Below are 19,543 nucleotides of genomic sequence, written 5' to 3' on the forward strand. Positions count from 1 at the left end.
GTTGCAACTTTGTGTCTCGATCAGTCATTATTTATGAAACCAGCTAAAAGGTTCTGAATCACATAAAAACGATACTATTGAAAATTGATGCATGAAAATATATCTTTTCTGTGTTAAATATTTAAATGCTAAATTATTCTACTTGTTATCTGTCAGACTGAACTCCCACTTTACAACATTTTGTGTATTTTAAGTTGATGTTAATCTTGTACCAGTAATGGTGAAATATTGTTTCACATAACGCCATCATTTGTTTTCATCTTGATTGATTATGCAAAAAAAATTGCAGATATTCTTTGTGCAGTACTTAAGTAAACATGAAGCAAACCTATCAGAGTTAAATAATGTTACATGTCAAAGAATTTTCTCCTTCAAGTGCTAACTGCACCTTAAAAGGACAAACAGCCACTTATAAGGACACTAGACAAAAGGCAATACAAGATTGTTGGTTACCAAATTTGGTGACATCATCTATCCATTTGTAAATGATAACAAATTAAGCAGATCAACAATTTTCTTTAAGACAAGTTTATTCAAGGATAATACAATATGGCAACAAGTATTTGTTCACAAGATGTTGAAATAGTTGTGACCAAAATTCATTTGAGCTTATTGACAATTCATTAAAAAGATTTACTTTCAATATGTCAGAAAACCTGATATCAATCAATCCAGTATTGATACCATTCAATCTGGTGCATTGTGGGAAGTGAAGCACTGTTGACAACACACATTGAAAGCTTGAGCCTTGCATCAATACAAAAATATCACACTAAATGCTCTGATCCAGTCAGCTGAAAATAAAAACTAGACTGTCATAGACTAGAGACTTACCTGAACAGAAGAAATCCTAGTGAGGTCACTGCTACTCTTCTTACATCATCATTGACATCACTAACCTGAAAATATAGGTCAAGGTCATTCATTATACACAAACAATAGGTAAAATGAAAATATAGGTCAAAGTCATTCAATATACACAAACAATAGGTAAAGTGAAAATATAGGCCAAGTTCATTCAATATACACAAACAATAGGTAAAGTGAAAATATAGGCCAAGTTCATTCAATATACACAAACAATAGGTAAAGTGAAAATATAGGTCAAGGTCATTCAATATACACAAACAATAGGTAAAGTGAAAATATAGGTCAAGGTCATTCAATATACACAAACAATAGGTAAAGTGAAAATATAGGTCAAGGTCATTCAATATACACAAACAATAGGTAAAGTGAAAATATAGGTCAAGGTCATTCAATATACACAAACAATAGGTAAAGTGAAAATATAGGTCAAGGTCATTCAATATACACAAACAATAGGTAAAGTGAAAATATAGGTCAAGGTCATTCATTATGCACAAACAATATATAAAGTGAAAATATAGGCCAAGGTCATTCAATATACACAAACAATAGGTAGACATGATTCCCAACAAAATATAGTTTAATAGGGTCATTGATCTGAAATAATGAGGGTCATTGATCTGAGACCATTTTAAACAAAGTAAAGGTCAAGGTAAATTGGCATTTTATAATGAGCCAAGTTTATTTCATACAAAATAAAGGTCACAGTCATTTATGATAAAATATACTTTATGGTTATTATACAGAAAATATAATTCAATGTCATTATAAACAAAATACAGGTCAAGGTCACTGACCAACAAATATAGTTTAGGATATTAAAAATAATTTGTAGATCAAGGGCCAATCAATAAAAATTTGATATCACAGCAGCTGGTTAATACACAAGTAACATTAGTTAGCATAAACCCCCAATGTTTACTTCTATCATTTAAAGTTTTCAAGACAATTTTATAACAGCAAATAAAGACAGAATTTAGAGCAATATGCTGGCAATATATAGATTTCTAGCCACAAACATGGTATTTACATATCAAACACTCCTATATCCATCTCATACATCAACAACTAAATTACAGTATTCATTGACAAGTCATGAAATGTAGGCAGAATAACAAATTTAGAATGGGACAATTTTGTAGGCAAAAAAAAATAATAGAAAACAAAACTGACAAAATTTTGACATCTATAGAAGTCTTACAATATAAAAGAGAAAATGGAAAACAAATAAACAAAGCAAAGACTAAGAAGAAATAGTGTAGGCAGGCAACAGATACATAATTTATCATATATGATACAAAGGGGTAACTGGTTAGAATCACAGACCTTTCAAGGAACAGCAGGGTAGCTTCTTTAAATCAAACATTAATGTAACATTTCAAGAGTGAAGGGCAAGTAAAAGATTAAGCTGTAAAAGTGCTGTATTTGAGGCAGTCATCATTATCCTAACATTACAGACTGGAATGAAATCAAGTAAAGTGAAGGAATTGTCTCATATTTCAGTGTTGGGGCGTATAATCCAATCTCTCAAATAATACACCGTCTACTGCTCTTTGTTTCTATCATTGTAAGTAATGTTTGTCATTTGTCATTGTCGGTGATGATGAGGAACTCTTTCCTTGTTTTTATTTATTTTCCATGTCAACTTGTGGAGCAAATTAAAATTAATGTGAAAGTTATGGAGCATACAGCCTCAGGTCAGACTGATGGAATCAATTGAAGAAGAAACTCATGATTCCACAAGTAATCAATCAAAACCTACAGCTTTATTCTCTCAATGGAAGCATTAAAAAAGTTTAACAGATTTCTCCTGAGATGTTTAGTGTTGTTTTACTAGATGGTAAACTAAAACAAGTGAAATGTTCAACAGTATAGATTATGTTACTATTTACACAAAATATTCCTTACTTTAAGCTGGTAGAAAATAACCTACTGTTTGATCCCATATTAAGAGGACCATAGACAAATTCTGGTGTTAAGTTTAAGATTTTTTTCTTTTTTACAAATATCTGAAAGAAAATATCTGTTATTTGATATCAGTGTTTATCTAATATTTTTAGATATTCACCTATACTAAAAGTATTTTAGTTGTACATTTTTGATGACACACCAACAATAAGAAAGTGGCATAGCTACTTAATGGTTTTACTGAAGTGCGAAGATGGCATGGCTGCTTAATGGTTTGACTGGTGGGTAAAGTTGGCATGGCTGTTTAATGGTTTTACCAGTGGAGGCTACTTAATGGTTTTACTGGTGGGTGAAGATGGCATGGCTGATGGCATGGCTGCTTAATGGCTTTATTGGTTAGGGAAGATGGCATGGCTATTTAATGGTTTAATTGGTGGTTGAAGATGGCATGGCTATTTAATGGTTTTAATAGTTGTTGAAGATGGCATGGCTATTTAATGGTTTAATTGGTGGTTGAAGATGGCATGGCTATTTAATGGTTTTAATGGTTGTTGAAGATGGCATGGCTATTTAATGGTTTTACCGGTGGATGAAAATGGTATGGCTATTTAATGGTTTTTGGTGGATGAAAATGGTATGGCTACTTACTAGTTATACTGGTGGGTGAAGATTGGCATGGCTGCTTAATGGTTTAACTGGTAGGTGAAGATGGCATCGCTACTTTGTGGTTTTACCGGCGGATGAAAATGGCATTGCTACATAATGGTTTTACTGGTGGGTGAAAATGGCATGGCTGCTAAATGGTTTTACTGGTGGGTGAAGACAACATGGCTTTATCAATGGTTTCATCGGTGGGTGAAAACAACATGGCTACTTAATGGTTTTACTGGTGGGAGAAGACAACATGGCTATTTAATGGTTTTACTGGTGGATGAAGACAAAGTGGCTATAAAATGGTTTTACTGGTGGGTGAAAACAAACATGGCTACTTAATGGTTTTACTGGTGGGTGAAGACAACATGGCTACTTAATGGTTTTACTGGTGGGTGAAGATGGCATGGCTACTTAATGGTTTTACTGGTGGGTGAAGATGGCATGGCTACTTAATGGTTTTACTGGTGGTTGAAGATGGCATGGCTACTTAATGGTTTTACTGGTGGGTGATAATGGCATCACTACTTAATGGCTTTACTGGTGATTGAAGATGGCATGGCTACTTAATGGTTTCACTGGTGGGTGAAGATGGCATGGCTATTTAATGGTTTTACTGGTGAGTGAAGAAAGCATGGCTACTTAATGGCTTTACTGGTGATTGAAGATGACATGGCTACTTAATGGTTTCACTGGTGGGTGAAGATGGCATGGCTACTTAATGGTTTTACTGGTGGGTGAAGATGGCATGGCTACTTAATGGTTTTACTGGTGGGTGAAGACAACATGGCTACTTAATGGTTTTTACTGGTGGGTGAAGGACAGCATGGCTACTTAATGGTTTTACAGGTGGGTGAAGACAAACATGGCTACTTAATGGTTTTACTGGTGGGTGAAGACAACATGGCTACTTAATGGTTTTACTGGTGGGTGAAAATGGCATGGCTACTTAATGGTTTTACTGGTGGGTGAAGATGGCATGGCTACTTAATGGTTTTACTGGTGGGTGAAGACAAACATGGCTACTTAATGGTTTTACTGGTGGGTGAAGACAACATGGCTATTTAATGGTTTAACTGGTGGGTGAAGATGGCATGGCTATTTAATGGTTTTACTGGTGGTGAAGACAACGTGGCTATTTAATGGTTTTACTGGTGGGTGAAGACAACATGGCTACTTAATGGTTTTACTGGTGGGAGAAGACAACATGGCTACTTAATGGTTTCACCGGTGGGTGAAGACAAACATGGCTACTAAATGGGTTTTTCTGGTGGGTGAAGAACAAACATGGCTATTTAATGGTTTTACTGGTGGGTGAAGACAACATGGCTACTTAATGGTTTTACTGGTGGGTGAAGATGGCATGGCTACTTAATGGTTTTACTGGTGGGTGAAGACAAACATGGCTATTTAATGGTTTTACTGGTGGGTGAAGACAAACATGGCTATTTAATGGTTTTACTGGTGGGTGAAGACAACATGGCTATTTAATGGTTTTACTGGTGGGCGAAGACAACATGGCTTACTTAATGGTTTTACTGGTGGGTGATGACAAACATGGCTATTTAATGGTTTTACTGGTGGGTGAAGACAACATGGCTTCTTAATGGTTTTACTGGCGGTGAAGACAACATGGCTATTTAATGGTTTTACTGGTGGGAGAAGACAACATGGCTATTTAATGGTTTTACTGGTGGGTGATGACAAACATGGCTATTTAATGGTTTTACTGGTGGGTGAAGATGGCATGGCTACTTAATGGTTTTACTGGTGGGTGAAGACAACATGGCTATTTAATGGTTTTACTGGTGGGTGAAGACAACATGGCTATTTAATGGTTTTACTGGTGGGTGAAAATGGCATGGCTACTTAATGGTTTTACTGGTGGGTGAAGATGGCATGGCTACTTAATGGTTTTACAGGTGGGTGAAGACAAACATGGCTATTTAATGGTTTTACTGGTGGGTGAAGACAACATGGCTATTTAATGGTTTTACTGGTGGGTGAAGATGGCATGGCTACTTAATGGTTTTACTGGTGGGAGAAGACAACATGGCTACTTAATGGTTTTACAGGTGGGTGAAGACAAACATGGCTACTTAATGGTTTTACCGGTGGGTGAAGACAAACATGGCTACTTAATGGTTTTACTGGTGGGTGAAGACAACATGGCTATTTAATGGTTTTACTGGTGGGTGAAGATGGCATGGCTACTTAATGGTTTTACTTGTGGGTGAAGATGGCATGGCTACTTAATGGTTTTACTGGTCGGTGAAGACAACATGGCTACCAAACAGTTTCACTGGTATGTGAAGATGGCATGGCTAGTTAGTGGGTGAAGATGGCATGGCTACTAAATTTGTGAATGAATAGACTGAGCTTTTTAGAAAAAGAGATATTGACACGATTTTGGAACAACAAAAAGTACAGATCAATTTATTTCATATTTGAATCAGCATGGCTAGTAATTTATCTGAATGAATTGTGATAAATATGAAAGCAATTCTTGATAAATGACTGGATATCTTTATTACCAGAAATGATGAAATTGTTCATCCATGGAGAAGATTCTTTGTTACAAGAGTTATGAACAAAACAATAACTTTAACACTCAATAAAACAAGACAGTAACTGTTGTTATCAACAGTATGTCTTAATGTTTAGTTGTGTAAGATATAACTGAAATTTTGTAATAAAATAAACAAAGCAATATGAGAGTTCTTTGCTTATTTCATGACATTTCTCCTGGTGTTAAGACTGTTCTGGGAATAATATTTCCCAGGCAAGAGATGTTTGAACTAAATTAAATTGCATATGTGTGACTAATATCTTTATTAAATCTTCTGTAAAGTTAAACTCTGGTTTGAGGGAGGTCACCAATCCATGAATAAAGACTGAATATGTGAATATTGAAATATTGAAATTAATATACAAGTAATATGGTAAAAACATACAAAGACAATCCTGCTTGTGTAAAGCTGCAAAATGTGACTCTCTCAAAATTTGATATTTCTTTGTGTATTTTTTTTTTTTTTTTGGGGGGGGGGGGGGAGGGGATAACGGATCTGTTAACAACACAACAACATTGTAGTGGTCAAATGAAGATTTTACAGAACCTTAAAATGATCAGGCATCCGAGAGGATCCAACACCCTTCTGCAGTATAACTAAGTAACTTTCCTATATGAAATTCTGCTTCCTATATGAAAGAACTGTCTTATATAAAAGAGTACAAAGTCCTGGGTAGGATTCAATGCCTTTTTGATCTTAATAAAATTTAGGTAAGTCATCAGATTTAGAGATTTTTTACATGCCTATAGTAGATGCATTATTACCTTGATACTACACCTTGTAAAATTTTTACTCAACTATAAGACGATCAGTTTGTAAGTCAGGGTCTCAGTTTTATATCAGTAACATGACAAATAGTTTGTTAGCTATTTAAGGATATAGGTTTTTTGAAAATGCAGATCTGCAATAAAGTGCACTATTGGTATATTAGGAAGTTTGTTTGTTTGTTTGTTTGTTTCATTTTACGCCTTTTTCCAACAGTATTTCAGTCATATAGGCGGGTAGTTTCCTAACCATCGTTCCTGGAGAGTTACACCAGTACTAAACAACCTTCCTCCGCGCTAAACTACCAAAGCATCTCCCGGGGATCGAACCCACGCCAGAGAGGTAACTGGATTAGAAGTCATCGACTCTAACCCCTCGACCACGGAGGCGGTATATTAGGAAGTGAGATGGTTATTAAAGTAAAACAGTAAAAGTAAAATCTGGGAAAATGGTAATTTACGAACTTGTGTTAGTAAAGCCATAATAAGGTGAATGTATGAAAAAGTACATATAAACTCATACAAATATTTCTTCATTTCACAATGAACAAGAAAAGAAATAAGCAGATAGAAATTGATTCTAATGTTGCATTATTCCATTTCCTGGTCACAATGATATTTTCTGAGATTTTTCTTATTATTAATTGCCAATTCATTTCCTGTCACAATCTATATGATCATATCTTATATCACCAAGAGGACATTAAACTGAGGTCATAAATCAAAGTGTGTTTATAACCAGGCATTTATTTTTTCACAATAAAACATTTTTCCTGATTTGTTTTTGCTTTAAAGACCACAGTGAGATGACAGGAAGAGATGTGTAAGATTTTCTTGAATTAAGTACCACTTAAAGCATCTTTTCACTTTTCTAAAGGTTAAATATGTTATTGTTAGATAAATCGTTTCATGTAATTGTCAAATCAAAAGTGTTAAGGTGAAAATGAAATATGCCAATGATGAAATACATAAACAATAAGTTTTGTTTGTTTGTTTCATTTTACGCCTTTTTCCAACAGTATTTCAGTCATATAGGCGGGTAGTTTCCCAACCATCGTTCCTGGAGAGTTACACCAGTACTAGACTACCTTCCTCCGCGCTAAACTACCAAAGCATCTCCCGGGGATCGAACCCACGCCAGAGAGGTAACTGGATTAGAAGTCATCGACTCTAACCCCTCGACCACGGAGGCGGCTTAAACAATAAGAAAACCCCTCAATACATCTAATCTACCAGTCTCCTCTCTCTATATTTAGATTAGTGAAGTGGATTATTCTTTCCCCAATCTTATATTTTTTAGAAACAAACATCACTAATCCATTAAAAACAGCTCTCAGGACACTGTTTTGTAGAAGGCTTAACAGTGTTATGATGCAGAGAAATGATGCACTTTTCCAAGATATAAAATTACTAAAATACTTAGTTTAAAACAACACAGAATTGCATTTAGAAGAAAATAAAAGCTTCAATTATACTTAAAACATTAAAACACACTTTGCTGTAATCAGTGTTTCTCAATGTTAGAAACTTGTTTCTCCACAAGTTACTACCAACTTCTTCACATTTATCATCAGAAACAGCACTGGAGAAATGCAATATTCAGACATTTAATGATTTTGCATTATCAACAGAACTGATCTGTCATGTAAACATGTCCTACCTCTACCATTTGTCCAGTAAAATTAATAATCTCCCCATCCTACTGGATAAACCAAATATGCTTGAAGTTATTTATAAGCTTCACTTAAAGTGACATTATGCTCATTCGAGGGTATACAGTGAGTGAACAGGTGAAAGTCAGAAAAAGTTTTTAGATAGCCATGATTCCTTTTAATTCAGTAATTTACTTCATATAAACAATGAATAAGCCCCGGATCGAAACGGAATTTCTATAATTATCAATTAGAACTTACCTGAAACGTTTAGTTTATAAAAAGAGTGGGGCAGTCTTTCCATATTTCAGGCAGATTTTAAATTTTATCCTAAACATTTTCCAAAATAAACTGTTGATCAAATACCATTTTAACAGTCAAGTTTTTGAAATAAAAAGTCAATTCAGCTCAACTTTACTATGAAAATATGAGCATAATGTCACTTTAACCATCATGGGGGACTTAAATTAGTAAACATTCATAGATTTCCATATTATTCCAGCTAATGAAAATTCAGAATACCAATAAAAATTAAACAAACTTACACTAGAAACATCATAAGGGAAGGCTTCTTTCTTTACTTAAACTTTGATATCTGTATTGAAATAGTTACAAATATCTGCCGACTAATCAACAAACATTTTAGACATCAGGGAAAGTACATGTAAGGTCAGGAGAAGCCAACACTTTTAATGAGACTTACAAGTCCTATCAGACAAATAGTTCCATTAAATTAATGTCTGGCGTTAATATTGAGACATCGAGTAAACTTACTGCAAGTATAAGCCAAACATTGGTTGCTTATATTCCTGACCTTGTTATAATATTAATGAAAGACAGATTATTAAAATAATTGGGTAAAATGTAATAAATAGAGGATATTCAAGTTTTTCCTATAAATACAGGATTTATTTTCATGAAGTGGTATGAAAATAAATATTTCATGGGTGGCGGTAGACATGAGTGAAATATGATAACTTTCATAGCACAAGATAACAAGATTGCATTTGAGAAAATGCTATGCCACCGCATTAATACAACACTAAATAGAAGTGTAGGAACAAATACTGTTGAAGAACGGGTCTTTTATTAACCTCGTATATTATTGTCTGGATGAGCCGGTACCAATGCAAAACCAACGTATTACTATAAACTGCTAGCATTCCCTTGCAGAAAGATAAGCAGACGACAGCCTAAATTTCATGACTACATCAAAGGACAACACAGTAAGACACTTTGTCAAAATCTAGGTCAGCTGATATCAAAGTTCACTTTACATCTTAATCTGTGCACATGGTTCAAATTTCATAGCTGTACATCAAAGGACAAGAAAGTAGGTCACATAATCAAAATCTAGGTCACTTGATATAAAAGTTCAATTTTACAACTAAAACTGTGCACATGGTCAAATTTCATTGCTGTACATCAAAGGACAAGAAAGTAGGTCACTGTTCCTGTGGGCAAGGCAAAAATTTTGACCCAAGGGTTTAATTCAAAACAATCTTGATACAGGTCCACTAAACAACATTTCAAGTCAAATATCTAAGCTGTAGCTTTCTCCCATTCAGAAAACATTTGTTTTTATTTCTGTTTTTATTATGTGTTCTTAATGAAAATCACTGCCCCCAGGCAGGGCCGATTTTGACACCAGGGGAAAAATTTGAACAACTTTGGTAGAGGACCTACAGATGATATTATATAGCAAACATCAAAGCTCTATGCCTTGTACCTTCAGACAAAAATAGCTTTTATTTTATTTTATTTTTACTATATGTACATTATGAAAATCAATGAACCCGGGGCGGACCCAATTTTGACCCCAGGGCTATAATTTGTACAATCTTAGTAGAGGTTCACTTCCCAAAGTCTCATGCCATAAATTTAACCTCTAGCCTTTGTCAATTCAGAGAAGAAGGTTTTTCAAGTTTTTACTTTATACATATAAGGAAAACTATCGCCTCTAGGGCAGGGCAATTTTTTCACTAGGGGAATAATTTAAACAACTTTGGTAAAGGACCCATAGATGATATTATATACCAAATATTACAGCTCTAAGCCTCGTACCTTCTGACAGGAAGAGTAAAAAAATACTATATGAACATAGTGAAAATCAATGACCCCAGGGGCGGGGCCAATTTTGACCCCAGGGCTATAATTTGAACAATCTTGCTAGAGGTTCACTACACAATGTTTCATGCAAAATATCTAACCTCTAGCATTGTCAATTGCTAGAAGAAATGTTTTTAAAGTTTTTACTATAAGTTTTTACAATATACATATAAAGAAAACCAATGACCCCAGGGGCGGGCCGATTTTGACCCCAAAGCTTTAATTTGAACAATCTTGCTAGAGGTTCACTACACAATGCCTTATGCAAAATATCTAAGCTCTGGGCCTTTTGGGTCTTTACAAGAAGGTATTTTAAGTTTTTACTATATGTACATATAGTGAAAATCAATGACCCCCAGGGTGGGGCCGATTTTGACCCAAGGGCTATAATTTGAACAATCTTGGTAGAGGTCTACCAGACAATGCCTTATGCAAAATATCTAAGCTCTAGGCCTTCTGGGTCTTTACAAGAAGATTTTTTAAATTTATTCTTATAATTCCTTTTGGTTGCCATGGCAACCAGATTTCTGCATGGATTGAAATTCTTTGAACAACTTTGGAAGCCCTTCACCCAAGGATCAATCATGCCAAGTTTGGTTAAAATTGGACAAGTGGTTTTTCACAAGAAGATTTTTTAAGTTCACTATATAATCTATATAACACACACACACACAAACAAACACACACACACACAGGTGAATCGCTATATGCCACCGCATCGCAGATGCTGCGGTGGCATAAAAATAAATCCTGTATTTATAGAAAAAACTTGAATTTTCTGTTTATTATATACATTTTTCTCTTTTTTGACATCAAAGTTTGAAAGACTTTCCCTTAAATTTTGTATATTGACTGAATTTTAGGAGAAAATAGTCTGGCAAGACACCAGTGAAAACACTGAAAATATGTTTCACTGCAGTGAAAATACATATTTTATTTCATCAATATTTCATTTATAAGTATATACTAATGAGATGTTGACACTCTCAAGTTCACATGTTCATCATGTTTTATTAACACGTCATATAAGTGACTTTAATCGGTATAAGGCCTAAATTGGTTTTAACAGTTAGATAACTAAATTGAATATGTACATGTACTTCCAGTTCACAATATTTGCTACTTCCGTTTTCCTCCGATAATTAATTCACATTCTCCAAGGTATTTGTCATGAGTGCTTATTGTAAACATGCGCTTAATATTATTAATGATGAAAACTGACCAACTTGATTTGCATGTATGCCGATGCTATGAATGTTTCTGTTCATGTTTCACTATTAACATACATGAATTAAATTTTAAATAATATGTTATGTATCATTAAATGTGTCACTATTTGTTATCTGATATAATTGAAAACATGCTAATTAATGGCCTTAATTCAGATTTCTAAATGATGTTAAAATATCACGTTTTACCAAATCAATGTTGAAGGGACATACTCCTAGATCTTGCTATAATATAACATGAAATAAAGAGATAAAATAGCCGAGTTTATGCTGGTACATTTAAGCTTGATCAAATTATATGGAAAATTGGACAGAAAAATGAATTAATTATTATCAATAATTCCCTCTTCCCTTATGAAATAATATCAAATTGATAAATATGTTTATCCTAGATAGCATACCAGCATTTCACACAGACAGTTGGTTTAGATATAGAATAAAATGACAAAAATGGAACTCCTAGAGATTGGCCAAAACAACAAAATTGAAAATGTTGCAGGCTCAGTTTGAGTGATACTGGAAAGTGCTAGTTAGCGCCCGTGCCCCCTAGCACCCACTTACGCACAATTCAACATTAAAACATGAAAATGGTGAAATGTTGAATTTAGAAACATCCGCAGATGTATTCATACATACAATGAAAGTTCTTGTTGTAGATGATTTTTCTTAGATTTAACATCCTCATAGGCTTAAGTTACACTAAATAATGTGATGCAAGCAAGACCCCAGATGCAAGCAACAGTAACATTTGTAAGTTAACCATACAAGCTTGTCACTCCACATATCAAGTTTAGCTGTTGTAAGCCATTTATATCTTTACCATGACAAGAATATAAAAGCAACATCATACATGGATGGGCCCCTGTTTTACTTTGAATAAGCTAACAACATGCTCTAACTATGAGAAAAAGAAAGATTATCTTGTAACCTTGACATAATAGGTTGGAAACCGTTACCAAGAAGAGGCTTATAGAAGGTACCAACCCAACAAAGGTATCAGTCACTTAAAGAAAACAACCCAACAAAAGGTTTCAGTCACTAAATGAAACAACCCAACAAAAGGTTTCAGTCACTTAATGAAACAACCCAACAAAGGTATCAGTCACTAAATGAAACAACCCAACAAAGGTATCAGTCACTAAATGAAACAACCCAACAAAGGTATCAGTCACTAAATGAAACAACCCAACAAAGGTATCAGTCACTAAATGAAACAACCCAACAAAGGTATCAGTCACTAAATGAAACAACCCAACAAAGGTATCAGTCACTAAATAAAACAACCCAACAAAGGTATCAGTCACTAAATGAAACATAAGTATGTGTCAATTACGGTCTGACAGGAACACAAACAAAGGAAATATCAGCAGCTAAATTCACCACTGAAAACCTTAGGGAGCATATAAACTGAATATATATATCATATAAAATACTCACTGCAACATGAAGAAGTTTTCTGATAGCCTGATTGTTTCCCGACCCACAGTATGCCATTCCAATGGTGTACATTCCAGACCAGCGTAATATTGGGTCTTTGTCTCGACATAAACTTTCAACAAGAGCATCAGCCTCCTCCATTCTTCCATACATAGTCAGAGATATACCTATAGCTAGACCTCGTAAAATCTTCTCATGCTGGGTCTCCTGGGCATACTGAAATTATAACATCACAATTTTATAAATATTTTACTAACCTAATTGCACTTATCATGTACAAAAAAACTGGCTCTAAAATTGATAAAGAACTAGAAATGGAAGTTGGATAAGTCAATACAAGAAATTCAGCAAACAAGCACTTAAATAAGTGTAGACATTAGAAGATTTCCATTGGCAAAAAGCTTTTCCTGTAATTATTTGGTTATCTAAAAGAAACCTCTCAGAGTAATACATATTTCAACTAATTTTTATATTTCATTCTTCTTAAAGAAATTTGAAATATGACTGACCTATAAATTTTTCATTTTTTTTTTTTATTTATCTAGTGAAAAAAAGTTCCAAATATTGTTAACCAACAGCAGTAAGTCAAAAATGCAACAAGTTAAAAGCAAACTAACCTTACTATTTTTAATTTAACATTGCTATACACTATTTGAAGCTCAAATTAAGATACATGTATTTAAACTACTATATAAGTGAATATTTAAAGGGAGACACAGGCAAAATTTTCATTTCTTAGTTTTGAATTTTTCATTCATTATTCTTTAAATGCTCTCAAAATGAATACAGTAACAAAACTTTTCTTCATATAAAAAATAAAATGGTTGTTTCCTAACTTGACCCGCGTGGGTCAGGTTAGAGCTCTAACATTTCACAATAGCTGTCAAAGTGAACTCTGGAAATGTTAAAGAACATGTCAAATAAATGACTTTGACTTCTTTCAATCATACAATATCCACAATATCTGTTATTGTAACTTCGAGGGTTTGCTCAAGTCACCTGACTTGTATTAAAACTATTTGGTGATTCTATTGGCGTCTAAATTTTGTTCAACATATATAGATATATTTACTCTTTAAACACAAAATATATAGAATTTAAACAGAAATTCATTCTGAAACTTTTAGAAATGTCATTTTAGCATGATATGAGTACATAAGATCATTTTAATACTTTTGTCATTATTTTGCCTGAATATCCCTATAACCTTTTCCCTTATATAAGCGTGTTTCGAAGGCTTTTTGCCCCCCCCCCTTTTTTTGAGGCCTTAAACAGTGAAAAAATGCCCTATTAAGGCCCCAAACACTGTTTTCTGTTTAAGTAATGTTGTTTAAAAAAAAAACCAATTTTTCGGCGCCGTCCTCCATCCAAATATATCATCATCGGTTGCCAGAAGGGGGATGTGCCCCCTTCTGTTTGGGTGGTTTGAAGGGGGGCGGAGTCCCCCTCATCGCCAAGAAAATTTTGGCATGTGACAGGCTAAAAATGGCCTCAGGTCGATCTTAGGGTAACTCGTAACCGACGCTGAAAAGCCTTTTACTCTATCTCAATTCATTAAGAAGTTGTCGCACTTTGAAATCAGTTTTGATGGAAAAAAACAATGAAAAATAGTGATTTTTGGCAATTTTGAGACATCCCCCCGTTGCCATGGTAACAGGAAATTTACCATTGAGCATGCTGTTACAGAGGCTATGGTGTAGTCAACATTTGTGCCAAGTTTCATTAGTATTGAAGCATTTTTCATAGTTTCATAGCAGTTTGAACTTGTTACAGGAGGCTTTTCAATGAAAACGGCCATTTTTCGCAATATGCTCATGGGGTAAAAGGTTAAATTATGAGTCACAAAGATTTTGTGAATGTCAAAAGGTGGACTTTTTGCATGTGGAAAAATTTGCGAAAATATGAATTCTTGAATTTAATACTGTTTTTGTGATATCATTAATTAACCCTTTCCCCCATGAGCATATTGTGAAAAATGGCCATTTTCACTGAAAAGCCTCCTCTAACAAGTTCAAACTGCTATGAAACTATGAAAAATACTTCAATACTAATCAAACTTGGCACAAATGTTGACTGGACCATTGCCTTTGTAACGACATGCTCAGTCTGAAATTTCCTGTTACCATGGCAACGAGGGGACATCTCAAAATTGCCAAAAATCACTTTTTTGCCTCGATTTTTTCCATCAAAATTTACTTCAAAGTGCTGCAACTTCTCAAGGGATTGAGATAGAGTCAAAGGCTTTTCAGCGTTGGTTACACGTTACCTTATGATCAACCTGGGGTCATTTTAAGCCTCTCACAAGTCCAAAATTTTTTCTTGGCGATGAGGGGGACTCCGCCCCCCTTCAAACCCCCCAAACAGAAGGGGGCACATCCCCCTTCTGGCAACCCCCTGATGTATTATTTGGATAGGGGACGGCGCCGAAAAAAATGGTCACTTTTTTTTACAACATTTCTCAAACGAAAATCAGTGTTTGGGGTCTAACTAGGACATTTTTTCACTGTTTGAGGCCTCAAAAAGGGGGGGGGGGGGGTCAAAAAGCCGTCGAAACACGCTTATATAAGGGAAAAGGTTAAGCAGGTACATATTAAGAATATGCCGTTACTGTAATCGTCCTATTCAGTTGTTTAGTACCTTTATTATTTATATATAGTTTTTTGAAATATACAATGTTAGTTTGATAAAGGACCTAATCACACATTTCTTTGTCATATTTTAAAACATTACTTTGTTATATGAATAACCTATTGTGTTATTAACATATATATTGTTTCATTAAAACATTTGTGATTTGTTAAGACCAAACTTAAACAAACAAGCAACAAGAAAAAATTAATCTCACTACCTAAACAGTCAAACTTATTCATGTAAGATGCTATATGAAAACGTGTTTTCAAATAATAGAAGTAAGTTTGCCTTAAAAGAAATAATTTTTTGAGCGATTCAATAACTGCGAATAATTTCAATTCGCAAAAATCACAAATATTTCCACATCTCAAAATTAACCACTTATACAGTAATGTTAATTTGTTGATTGTTATTTAAAACATTTTAATCTAGCAGTTAAGTTAAAACTTATTCATTTTAGCTTAGCTATGAAAGCTCACAATAATTTTTCACCTTATATAACAGAGGCCTCTTTCTAGTCAAAATTTTCCCAAAACTTATACCAGCTTTTTTTTTTTTCATCCAAAGTTAGCAATTTCAGAGATAGTTTTCCCAATATCAAGAGGCTAAGGTCTCTTTTAAGTGAGAAAAATAACACTGGTTCATTTTATCAAACTCTAAGTCTGCCCCCTGGACTTTAAGAACTGGTATGATATAAAAGAATCATTGTCATGACCCTAGCAGCTCACCACTTTCCTTTAAAGAATGATTTTCACAGCAACTCAAACACTCAAAGTGATCCCTTACAATATTTGAAATACAGCAAAAAAAAAAATGGCCACAAAAATTATAATGGCCACAAAAATTATCACAAATAGCAGAGATAATTTTCAGCTTGACAACATCAGATTTGAGTCTCCCTGAATAACATGTGACACTTTAAAATTATAGGAAAAAGAAAATAATTTCTGTTCTTCATTGTCTGTGTAGGGAAATTGTCTGTCATATTTTGAAATTAATGATTGTTTTGACATTTCAAGAAAATACCGAAATCTACTCAGAGACAGGCATGTCATACATTATACAGAGACCTTTGATGAAATCTGACGTACATCTATATATCAAACCACGTCAAAGATAATATTTCATTTCATCAAGATTATTATTTAGACAAAATTTAGACTTCTAGGCATAAGATAATTAAATTCTGACGTTGTAGAAGTGTATTAAAACACGATTCTCTGACTAGTTTATGAAAACAAAATGGTTTTATTTTTGAAAGTGCTCATTTTCCTGGCATGATGGAAAATATGGGTGTTTAGAATAAAGTCGGGCTTTTAAACTACAAATTTCTTCTTGTTCTTTCAGTCTGCGACCTGCTGATTTTCATGAACGAAAAAAAATGCATTTTGAAATAACTTTCAATTTTAGGTACATTGTTATGACATTTTGGAAGTTTCTCATCTGTTCAACTAATGGTCTAGAGTTTGGTAAGTCCACAGAGATGTTTAGGCTGACTTGGGTCTATAGTCTATACTGAAGACTAAATCTTAAGTTAGAGAACATTCACATTATGATAAAAACATTTTACAATGATAAATACTTGCACTTGTTTCTACTGGCAGGAAATTTAGACTTCTCCACCAGTAGTTATGTCAGCATCCGTATTAATTAATATTTAAAGACAGAAGTTTAAAGTTCTGCACTAAAGCGTTTAATAGTCTGCTCTCCCGGTATAACATATTAAGGTAGTACACCCCTTATGCACTGTCTCCACTTTGAAGAGTATTCAAATAGACTAAAATCACTGTAAAGTGTATTGAAACTGAGGGGGCGTGGGTTCAAACCCCAGAAGGGGCAATTTTTTTTTCTTTCTTTTTTTTCTTTTTAACATTTTTTATTAATCTCTCAGACCCCCCATGGAAGAAAAAAGTGTTTTATTTTAATTATATAATTATTGTAGGTATTTATTTACTAAATAATGCCAAATTTAATAGCAAATATGATACCAGATATTTTCAAAGTTTAATAAAATAAAAACTAAACGGTAAAAGTATTTTATATTTTGCAAGACCAACCAATATACATTAAAGAAAATTTAGGCAAACTTTGAAAATAGCCCCTCATTTTGGAAAATTTTAGGGATATTTTAAATAAGGCTTTTTACATAGGGAAATGGTCAAATTAGTGTTAAAAGTGGGTGGGGTAGGGTTACATTTTTATACATATTAAAAACATTTTGTTTAAAAACAATCATTTTGCTTGTTTAATTTGTTACCTAAATGTCATTATTTATTTCTTAACAATGAGCAAAAGGAAAACATTTTTCATAATGATGATATTATAGATTATTTAGAGTTTCCTCATTTCTGAAAAAATCTCTTCTAATGGCAAAGTTTTAGTTCATAAAATGTCCATAACTCATAAACCACACGGTAAATTTTGTTTAAATTTTGCATACAGGTGACATTTAAGGCATATTACTGTCCTATGTTGTCAAATTTACAATTCCTTATAGTGCCCATTAGGGGTGTACTACCTTAACAGATTATACAAAAAACTGTGTTTATTATGCAGCTACCAGCATGTCAACAAAATTTCAATTAATCAGAAAAGTCTAAATTTTAAACAGAAAATGCTGATAAATATGGGCTTTATCTGTACATCTATGCAGTCAAACAACTTAATACAATCATGTATACTTCAGTACTTTGATATCAAACTCGAGTAAAACCAACACATTCAAAGCAGGATAAATATATGACATAAAATCAGCAAAGGAAAACAGTGTAACTATCATACAATGATCAATCTAAAGTCTCATTTTTGTATTCAATCATCTAGAATTGTGTCTGAACTTTTAGAAGATCATTTGCTCCCAGAGAAACCTATGAATATTTTGACACAAAATGAAATTAAGCTATTCTACTTCCATAGCAATGAAAAATAAATCAATCCAAAACGTGTCCGTATTTGCAAAAGTACAAAACAAACTTTTTTGAATTTTGAGGAAGTTGTTTTTCTTTTTTCTCCACTTCCAGATAAAATTACTTGCACACAGATGTATAGTAGATGTCTAAAACGTTTTTACTTAATCAGTGGGTTGCATCACAAATTAAATGTAAATATGGTAGACTATTGTGTTTGTTGTATTATTACAATGGATACAAATAACAATGACAGGTATAGTTCCATACTGGTACAAGCAGGAACCAAAAAATGTGGATATGAATCACAAATCATTCTTTAATCCTACACAGTAAAACTGCTTCTATAGTTTTTTCATATCAATTACAGACCAACAAACAAAATTTAATCATGTTTATGATAACCATTATGAAGATGTTACTATCTAATGTTGGTATTTTATATGTGTATTATGCCATTTCATAACAGTCTGACCAAAACAGAAGTGGACAAGTTATTAACATTATAACAACATGTCAAACTTTTATTTGTATCACCAACCACCTAGTATTTGTGTAAAAGACTAATGATCCTGAATTTACTCAATGTTAGTATAGAGCCTAGTAAATCAGATTGGAAATGGACACGCAGGTTGGCCTAGTCCTATACTGATTATTATTTCATCAGTGTCACATGAAGTAAGATAATGATACTTACAGCAACCATGTCTTCAATGGCTTGTGCAGATTTTGTACCAACCATCACTAAACCCATAGCAAGACCAGCTGCTTCTCCTGTAACATAACAATCATTGTTAGCTAAGTTTTGTATAATCT

General features: G+C 33.6%; 1 protein-coding gene across 1 annotated transcript in view; it reads right to left on the minus strand.

The window, feature by feature from the left end:
- Positions 1-768: 768 nt before the first annotated feature.
- The window catches only part of LOC132728867 (26S proteasome non-ATPase regulatory subunit 1-like), a 46,983-nt gene continuing 28,208 nt past the window's right edge, over positions 769-19,543 (minus strand). Inside the window, exons 19-21 of the mRNA XM_060714555.1 lie at positions 19,425-19,501; positions 13,191-13,406; positions 769-899 (exon numbers count right to left, since the gene is read on the minus strand). Of these exons, the coding sequence (XP_060570538.1) occupies positions 831-899; positions 13,191-13,406; positions 19,425-19,501 (362 nt within the window). The 3' untranslated portion in view covers positions 769-830. The remainder of the gene's footprint in view (positions 900-13,190; positions 13,407-19,424; positions 19,502-19,543) is intronic.

This window comes from Ruditapes philippinarum, unplaced genomic scaffold, assembly GCF_026571515.1.
Source record: "Ruditapes philippinarum isolate M1 unplaced genomic scaffold, ASM2657151v2 ctg1317_1_1_1_1, whole genome shotgun sequence".
Classification (NCBI taxonomy): Eukaryota; Metazoa; Mollusca; class Bivalvia; order Venerida; family Veneridae; genus Ruditapes; species Ruditapes philippinarum.